This window comes from Panthera onca, chromosome A2, assembly GCF_046562875.1.
Source record: "Panthera onca isolate mPanOnc1 chromosome A2, mPanOnc1 haplotype 2, whole genome shotgun sequence".
Lineage (NCBI taxonomy): Eukaryota > Metazoa > Chordata > Mammalia > Carnivora > Felidae > Panthera > Panthera onca.
In genome coordinates, this window is record NC_138340.1 from 91,036,456 (window position 1) to 91,046,117 (window position 9,662).

The 9,662-nt window shown below is 38.3% G+C and overlaps 1 protein-coding gene across 6 annotated transcripts in view; it reads left to right on the forward strand.

The window, feature by feature from the left end:
• The window catches only part of DMTF1 (cyclin D binding myb like transcription factor 1), a 50,014-nt gene that overhangs the window by 35,526 nt on the left and 4,826 nt on the right, over positions 1-9,662 (forward strand). For all 6 annotated transcript variants that reach the window (XM_060632380.3, XM_060632379.3, XM_060632381.3 and 3 more), the window contains 6 exons: positions 1,001-1,152; positions 2,404-2,613; positions 5,164-5,249; positions 7,835-7,990; positions 8,500-8,874; positions 9,464-9,611. In XM_060632380.3, coding sequence (XP_060488363.1) covers positions 1,001-1,152; positions 2,404-2,613; positions 5,164-5,249; positions 7,835-7,990; positions 8,500-8,874; positions 9,464-9,611 — 1,127 coding nt within the window. The remainder of the gene's footprint in view (positions 1-1,000; positions 1,153-2,403; positions 2,614-5,163; positions 5,250-7,834; positions 7,991-8,499; positions 8,875-9,463; positions 9,612-9,662) is intronic.

The following is a 9,662-nucleotide window of genomic DNA, read 5'->3' on the forward strand; positions in this document are numbered from 1 at the left end:
GTAGCAGATTGAAGGCGTAGAGACTGAAGTCCTCTCTATCCACAGAACAGGTATGGCACAGGCGGTGGCCCTGCAGCTTGCCACCGTCCCAGCAATGTGCCTCACTCCTAGCAGAGGGAGACTGTGTCACGGGGAAGAGGGCTGTTCAGTCTCCATGCCCTTCACTCTTGGGCTGTTTGGATTGCCAAGAAGGGGGTTCAACTACAGTTACCCCACACCTTCATACTGGGCCGAATCAGATACTTCATTTCACACGTATCCAAACATAGCTAGGAGATAATCCTAAGCTTCTTTTTTAAATTAGTCGTTTTAACCATTAAGAATCAGTGACCCAAATGGGCAAAAATACCAGCAAGAAAATGTTTGAGACCTTGAAGTAATAGAAGCTACTCCCTCCTGAAAATCAAAATCATCATGACAATTGAAGCTAGAAAACAAGTAGACCGTTCATACCCCAAAATTTAGTTGTGCTATTATAATGGTTATTAATGTTTTGGTTGTTGCTGGAGCATTGTTTTTGTTTTTTCAACATTTTATTTGGGGTTTTGTTTTTAATACACTTTTTGCAAATAGTCGTCTACAAATAGCTCATTTCTAAACGTTTTTAGTATAGAAACAGAAAAGCTCAGATGTAGGAAATCACTTGCTCTAACACACTATAAAACATTGCAGAACACTATACAACTAAACCTGCTCTTATCCTGTTCTAATAACCTTTAGCTACTCCCTTTCCTTTACAGTGTTTCATCTGGTTGTCACCATTTACACTCAGGCCCATCAGTTGCACCATTAACAGAAGACTCTTGCTGGTGGGATTTCATAGCTCTCAGCTCTGGAAGCAGTGTGCACTCCTGGAATCCCTTCCTTCCCATGCACCTTAACAAAGCATCTCCAACATAAGTTGACATTCCCTTTATTGCCATTGCCATCACGTGTAGTCAGAGGAGGTTTCTTACAGAGAAATAAATAACATGTAACAAATGGTTGTTTTAACCTGTAGGATAGCAGAGCTTGATGTAGCTGATGAAAATGACATAAACTGGGATCTGTTAGCAGAGGGATGGAGCAGTGTCCGTTCACCACAGTGGCTTCGAAGTAAATGGTGGACCATCAAAAGGCAAATTGCAAATCATAAGGATGTTTCGTTTCCTGGTAATGTATTATTTGATTCTTCAGTCCTTCCCAAGTCTTACCATTTTTACTCCTCAGGACTTACTTAGAGGTTAGAAGTTCTTTGCCTCAGCTAGAGATCTGAATCATGGCAGAACTTCATTTAAACCTCTGCCCTATTTTTGGGGGCAACTGTCTTTTCTTCCCTTGAGAAGAGTTGATGTGATTTGTAATTCTTAAAGCAGCTGAGATGAAAATATACACAATTGACACACATTCTTGTTCTCATATACACTGTGAAGAAGAAATTGATTTTAGATATTGTGTACAAAGATGTATTTTTGAAAACTTAGGTTTAAATCAACTTTTATGTGTTGAATAATTTCAAATATCTTAACTGGGTTTGTCATTTAGAGAAATTCCTTAGTGGTTTTATAGTACAAAGACTAAATTGTAATTCGTTTGTTATGTAAATCTAGAGATATTAACTTGGGTTTGCTTAAAATGAGGCAGAGCACGTTTGGCTCTTCATTGCCTGCTTTGCACGTAGGGTGTGCATCTAAGTTGTACAGTCTGTTTAATTAAGGGCATCAAATTCATTCCCCTTGGTATAGTTCTCCAACTTCCATTTTTCCAAAGGAAAATTATATTCTGAAGAACTCTGGCTTGATGAAAATATATATATTTTTTAACATATAGTTATAAATTTATAAATCAGGTGTTAAACCCAGAAGAGTGAGTGAATACTAATGTGACATGAACCCACCCAGATTTTACTATCACCTGAAAGGGCTTACAGAGTTTATCATGACTAGTGGAGGGTGACAAGTGTAGATTTTGCTTTCCTGTACAATTCAAGGTGGTTGCAGAGTACTGTTTGCTAAAGATGAGCTGCTACTCTGGAGGTGTGAGTTAAGTGTCCTTGAGTCCTGGAGGGGGTTGGAGGGCATACACTATTCATTTTGAAAAGAAAATAAGCTACTTTGCATTGACATTGAAGAGGTCTTATTTTCATGTTCCACACAGGGTTTTGTGTTTTTTCTAATGCATCTTCATTGACAAGAATAATACTATGATTTTTTTTTTTAATTTCTTGTGATGGATAGTGTTTCCACAAATTTCCAGACAGGTTGTAGCCTTAAAATATTTTTATTACTATTTTGCTGAGATCTCACATGCAGTATACAATTATTTATTCCAAATACTTTCCCTCCTTACCCCCACCTCCCTTGCTGCTTAGATGGTGGTCTGTCGGAGAATCAATGTTCTTTTTGTCTACCCATCTCCCTTCAGTCTTAATAAAAGGTCTTAAACAGTTACATGAGAACCAAAAAAACAACCCAACGCTTTTGGAGAATAAATCAGGATCTGGAGTTCCAAACAGTAATTCCAATTCCAGTGTACAGCATGTCCAGATCAGAGTCGCCCGCTTGGAAGATAGCACAGCCATGTCTCCAAGCCCCGTGGCAGCCTTGCAGATTCCGGTCCAGATCACCCATGTCTGTAAGTGTTTATTACTCCAGACCCCTTGCCATTATGGGACCTATACGATTTGTTAATGGCTTTACCATCTAATACCCTTCATTCTTCTAGAATGTGGATAGAAATTTGTACAAGTTGACAAAGGCAGTCCAAGGCATTTTGTTTATTAGCTCAATATTTGCACAAAAGTTGAGTGTGACAGGAAGGACTGATAAGCAACTGCCCAGCCTTCATAAACCATTTGAAATCCTTTCTTCTAGATGTTACAAAGAATGATTAATAAAACACTACCTGAACTCTAGTCAGTTTAGTAAGGAAATAAACTTCACAAGGTGGCACATCATTTGTAGTAATTCACCAGAAGGCACAGGGATTGGGGGTGGACTTGAGGCCATATGTAGAAGAAATGGTTTTGGTGAGATTAAAGACTTTCTTCAGGAAGTGAAGAGCCAGTTTCCTGTGGGAACTCTTGTGTTTACCCTTCTTTTCCTTAGCCTCTGACATCTTTTTGCTTAAGGAGATTATGAGAAACCAACAGTTGGTGTAGGGAGGGAAACTTATTTCCTGATATCTAAACCAGGTTGATATTTCTGCCCTTTTTTCCGTGATAGAGTAACAGAAAAAGAATGAAAATAAAATTCTCAGAACCATATTATTATTCACGTTCACCTCATTTCTTTTCTCTCCCTAAATGCTATGCCTATGGCAAGGTCGTTGCCGAGAGTATACCAATTGCTGTGTGTCATTCTCAGTCAGGGGATTATTGGCATTTTGAGTGGGACGATTCATTGTTACCAGGGCTGTCCTACACATTGCAAGATGCTCCTTGTCCCTTGACCTCACCCACAGAATGCCAGTAATACTTTCTAATCATTATGGCAAAATATAAAAACACCCTACAGGGTTTCAAATGTACCCTATGATCCCACTTTGAGAATCACTGAGCTATCTATTGGTGGTAGTAACACCTCCTGTATCCAGTGACTGTCAAAGTTACCTTGGATCTTTAATCATGCCTGTCTTACAGTCCTAGTTTAAGTTTGGTTATTTGCATTAGCTTTCCACCAATGTAATATAAAGCATGAAAAAATGTGTTAGCCCTGTTTATTTTCCTTTATAGTATGAAGAATTGCAAAGCAACTGAAATTACTGGTCTGCCACAAATATGAGCTACTGTTGGCTATAGATTGTGCACAGAGACTGGTAGAACTTTCCTTGGCCATTGGAATGACTATAGTTACTGGCAATACAGACATTTTAGAATTGGTACCCTAATATTTACAAGATGGCTTTTTTTTTAAAATATATGTAGAATAATTTTCAGCAAGAAATGTGAGTACAGTAAGAGTTTTACAACACATCACTTACTGTTTGCATTCAGGCTAAAATCTCAGGATTGTTTTTTCCTTTGTGTTAGGAGTCAGGGATTGTTACACTTTAAGCCAGAATAGTAAATATAAACATGGTAGGGTCTGGAGCCCTCATAGGTCTTTGTGGAATATTCTGGTTTGTTTTTAAACAATCCTGTAAAAATGTAAAAACCATTCTTCGCTTTGGGCCACATCTGTCCCTGCCCATAGTTTGTTTACCCATGACTTAGGTTATTTATTGGGAATCACTTTAAATTATTCTAGGTATGATCTTAAGAATCCATCTAATAGAGAAATAACATAAATCAAGTGCATTTATTTTGAAAAGGGTCTCTTCCTTTCTCACTGAGATGTATTATAGTTGTAGTAAAAACTGCAGATTAAAAGCCGATTCCAAATCTTTTTTTCACATGGATTTATCTGTAGGTACAATTGAAAGCACCAAGAGATAACATGTCTTCTAGTTATAGTTCCTAATAACCTTGATCAGGTGTAACCAACACTGCCCAAGTTTAAATAAAGCCTCAATTGACACATCTATAAGGAGATTATATGATGTGATCTCTAATGCGCTGTTCAGTCTCCCATATGTGGTATTCTGAAATAGTACTCTCTTATATTTCATGTTTTTGGTCCTCCCAACAACTCCCATGATGTAGGAAGGACAGCCAAAATCTCTAAACGTTAATAAGTTAAGTTCAAATTGAGTTACTTGCTCAGGTTTACATTCTCGGAAGTAATGTTGCTAGAACTAAAGCCTCGTGTTTGGGGACTACCATTCCAGTCATCTGTACTGCTTACCAGAATATCCAGGGAAAATTTATTTTTTTTATCCACTTTCTCTTGCTTTGTAAGTTAGCCTTAATGTCTTCCTCTTACTTCTTAATACTAGAAATATTTTGTGATTAATATCAGGGGTTAACAGATACTGTATCACAGCTAGTCATCTCTGTCCTTGTAGTGCAAAAGCAACCATAGAAAATAAACAGGTGTGGCCCTGCTCCTCTAATATTTTATTTACAAAAACTGGTAGTGGGCTGGATTTGGGTATGAGCCATGGTTTGCCAACCCTGATCTATGCCATCCCAGGTAAATCCATTAGATTTCTTCTCTCATAAGATTAAATGACTTCAGGTTTCCATGCAGATTATTCAGTATGAGAATATGTCTTTTATTTATTTTGTCCTTGTTCTCACCATAGCTTCAACGGAGTCCCCTGCTGCTACTGTTGACTCGGAAACAATAACACTAAACAGTGGAACACTACAGACATTTGAGATTCTTCCAGTGAGTAACACTGCACAAAATAGATATTGGCCATTTTATGCATTAAAAAAATTACTGGTTTTACACTGTTATCACATGAACAAAAGAAACAAAAATTACCATGAATGGCATTACGTACAACTGTGTCCGTGTTTTTGAGACCAGATGGTTAAGAGGACATAAATCATACTTTCACTTTTATAATTAACTTCAGTCTTTTTTTTCACCTGTATATAAGCCAATAATAATATATGAAAGTGACAGTGCTTAATGAGTAGGGTGCATGCTATGGATTTGTATGGAGTCCTTTTTTTAATTTGCCATTTTAATAATTTTTAAATTTTTTATTGTTTTTAATTTTTAAAGTATTTTTAAGTTGATTTATTTATTTTGAGCGCGAAAGCGTGAGTGGGGGAGGGGCAAAAGGTGAGAGAGAATCCCAAGCAGGATCTGCGCTGTCAGCACAGAGCCCGATGTAGGGCTCGAACACACAAACCGTGAGATGATGACCTGAGCCAAAGTCGGATGCTCAACCGACTGAGCCATCCTGGTGCCCCTGGGTAGAGTGCTAAACAGACACCATGTGCAACCAAAAAGTTTATACTGGTTATCTGAGAAAAGGTTTGTGGAATGAATTATTTCACAGTACTCTCAGTAAATACCCTTTGCAAAAGAATCTTGCAGTTCCTTAAAAGGTAAAACAATATAGTTAACATCTGAGCCACCAATTCTAATCCAATATATATTCATTTCTCTTGAAATGAAAGCACGTTTGCATAAACTTGAACATGAATGTTTGTATTCATAATAACCAAAAAGTGGAAACAATGCACATGTCCATCCCAATGAATGGGTAATTAAAATGTGCTATAGCCACACAATTATTCAGCAGTAAAAAGGAACAAAGGAAGTACTGATAACATGTCCCTGGGATGAACCTTGAAGACATTTTGCTAAGTGAAATGAGATGCAAAATACTGTAAAGTGTTTGACTCCTGTTTCTTTGAAATGTCTAAAATAGGCAAATCTGCAGAGACAAAAAAGAAAGTAGATTAATGCCTATTATGAGGTTTCTTGAGAGGTTTTGGGGAGCAATGGGCCATGATTGCTAATTTGAATGGGTTTTTCTTTTGGGTGTGATAGAAAAATTTTAAGTCCTTGTTCTTGTTCTGTTTACTAAAATGGGTAATGCCCAAAATTAGCTCATTTTTCAGGAAGAATATAGAAAGTAGATAGTATTTAAATTATGAGGTATTAGTGCAAGAATTTATCCTCTGCACAGCCAAATCTCATGAGGATGGCCAACACAGCAAGAAGTTCTCTTTTAGAACAATTTTGGAACTTTTACTAGCAGCTTACTTAACCTAAGCTTCCACTTCTTAATCCTGTGGTCTCCAAAACAGGAATGTGTTTATCACAGGTGGATAACCTTTGCCAACTCCCTTCCTGCCCCTGGCCAAAGTAATAAATACACATACATTTAGAGTATGTGTCCAGGTTTTAACTTGGGTTACGATCAAGTATTTAGAAACTTCTGTCCTAATTTAGTAAAAGAGGATGATAATAGTGCTTCAGCTTCAAAAAACTGATTATGTGAATTTAATTGTATTAAATAAAATGCATATATGTAATATTTACTGTCCTGCCTGACCACATGTAATTTACTAAAGGTTGTATTTATTAAAAGATCAGCTTTTACTTTTATGAAGAGGGAGGAAAGAAATTGAGCCCCCGTGTGCCAGACACTCTTTTGTAATAATTTGTAATGCTCACAACCCCTTCCCTGGGGGTTAGTGATTATGCCCCCTTTGCCAATAAGGAAACCTAGATTCATTGAATTAGTACCCAGAAGAATTGTTGTGACTCAAGTACACAAGACCACAGGCTCTAGGACTTCAATGTCACCCTGTCTTTCAAATGCAAATACTTTCCTGTGGGGGTGGGGGAGGAAGGATAAAGCAAACTGAAATTATTCTATAGAAACCTATGGCTGTGAAAGACTTGATGTTGAATAGTTTTGTTACAGTTTTATTTAAAAAAAAATCTCCAGAGATAAACATATTATCAGTTAACCAGCTTTTCAAATAGGAATTTTCTTTTTCATTCAGATTTTGAATTGCTATCCGTGTACATTTCTTCTTATACTATGAAAAAAATCTGTCCAGGTCAACTCTGCTGTAGTACCTCTTCAAAAATGTGAAACTTTAAAAAAGTGGGGGGTTGGGGGGGGCGGAGATTGCCAGTTATATATGTGGTAAAGGAAGATTGTGCAGGTAGGTTACTGCGCTGGACACAGTGGCTTAGGCAGCCATTCTTGGTGCCTTGAAATAAATAGCTAAGACCAGATCATAGACATACATGGAAGTGAAGAGCAGGATCAGGGCTTGACCTTGTCTCTCTGGTAAATCTCCAGAACAACTAAGGACTTGGGACAAGTCAAGAATATTATAGCCTTCATTTTGTTACTTGATGGCATCTTCAGGATGGGGAAATACGTGTGTGGCTAAACTGAAGTCCCTGTTTTGGATGTAAAGCTAGACTTATGAGTGTACATAAGCGTACTTAGTGTTCTTGCACCTGTATTGATCTTCATTTTTTTCCCTTAGTCTTTCCATTTACAGCCCACTGGCACTCCAGGCACATACCTACTTCAAACAAGCTCAAGCCAAGGCCTTCCCCTAACTCTGACGGCTAGTCCCACAGTAACCCTGACAGCTGCTGCTCCTGCTTCTCCTGAACAGATCATTGTCCATGCTCTATCCGTATGTTACCTTCGTTCCTTGATTTTTCTACTTTCTCTAGACTGGCTAAACTGATAAGTGTCACCAAATGGCTTTTATTTTTAATACTATGATGAAACCCATGTGCCTTCAAAAATAATGTATCTCGGGGGGAAAAATCGATTATATATTCCCTTCAAGTATCCAAGTACTTGTTAGGGAACAGGATTTGTTGACAGAAAGTTTAAGAACCAGAACTAATGTCGTCCATTTATTTAAACAATGTTTCCTACCACCGTTGCCTTGGGAACAAGGTTTTACACCATCACTCTGCCTTCATTGGGATATAACCCTCATCCCATGTCTGTCCTTACAGGAGATTGACAGGGGTTTTAGAAAAATAGTGTAAGAATTCAACCATTCCAGAGGGGAGAGGGGAGGGGCGGGGAAGGGACAGTAGGGTACCATCTGTAGATGGTATTTTTTGCCTGTAACACGAGTCTGGTAGGTCCTTTTTCACTTTACCATTGTTTTTCTTTAACATTTTATAGCCAGAACATTTGTTGAACACAAGTGACAATGTCACAGTACAGTGTCACACACCAAGAGTCATCATCCAGACTGTTGCCACAGAGGACATCACTTCTTCCATGTCCCAAGCAGAACTGACGGTAGATAGTGATATTCACTCATCTGATTTTCCTGAGCCTCCAGATGCCCTAGAAGCAGACACTTTCCCCGATGAAATTCATCAGCCTAAGATAACTGTAGAGCCATCATTTAATGATGCTCATGTATCCAGATTCAGTAACCAAAATAGCACAGAACTGATGGATAGTGTTATGGTCAGAACAGAAGAAATCTCTGACACCGACCTTAAACAAGAGGAGTCGTCTTCTCCTTTAGCCCGTGCTTACGTTACTGAGGTAAGTTGCAGCCAGGGAAACAGACTCTGGGTTCTTGCCTTGAGCCTCAAACCTGCAGTTTTTAAAGAGCCTAGAAATGATCTGGGGGAAGTAAAGGTCATACATCCTCCAATACCTTCCTTTTTTCTCTAGACACAAAATCAAGTGCAAACCCCTACCTGTGACCTCACAAGTATCCGTCAGACAGCAATATTGCTCTTAGCACTGTTCTTCACTAAAACCTTTCCCCGCTATCCTTCCAGTAGACTGAGAATTGTTTGTTGAAACCTATGGAATCATTTTCAGGAGGGTGGTTAATAATAGGTCCTGGTGGTTCAGCTTAACCACCTTACTGACCCCAGTGTAACAGCATTTGTTTCTTCTACATTCAGGTAACCTGTAACTGAATTGCTTCTTTTAGGTTCTGTTTTGTCAATATTTAAGAGAGTAGGGGGTCATTACTTTTGTCCATTTTAAGGCTTCATTTTTCTTTGCTTTATAAAATATGGGACAGTGTTTGAATTTAAGTCCTTTTAAACCTAAATGTGGTAGGGATCTTACAACTGACAAAGAAGTCAGAATCTGATTTTTTTGAATTGCTATTGTTTAGGACCTCGAGTCTCCTACCATAGAAGAACAAGTTGATCAGACAACCATTGACGATGAAACAATACTTATTGTTCCTTCACCACATGGCTTTATCCAGGCATCTGACGTTATCGATACCGAATCGGTCTTGCCTTTGACGACACTAACAGGTACTATAATAGAACTGCATCCTGTGCCTGCTACATCTTAAGGGGAAAGTC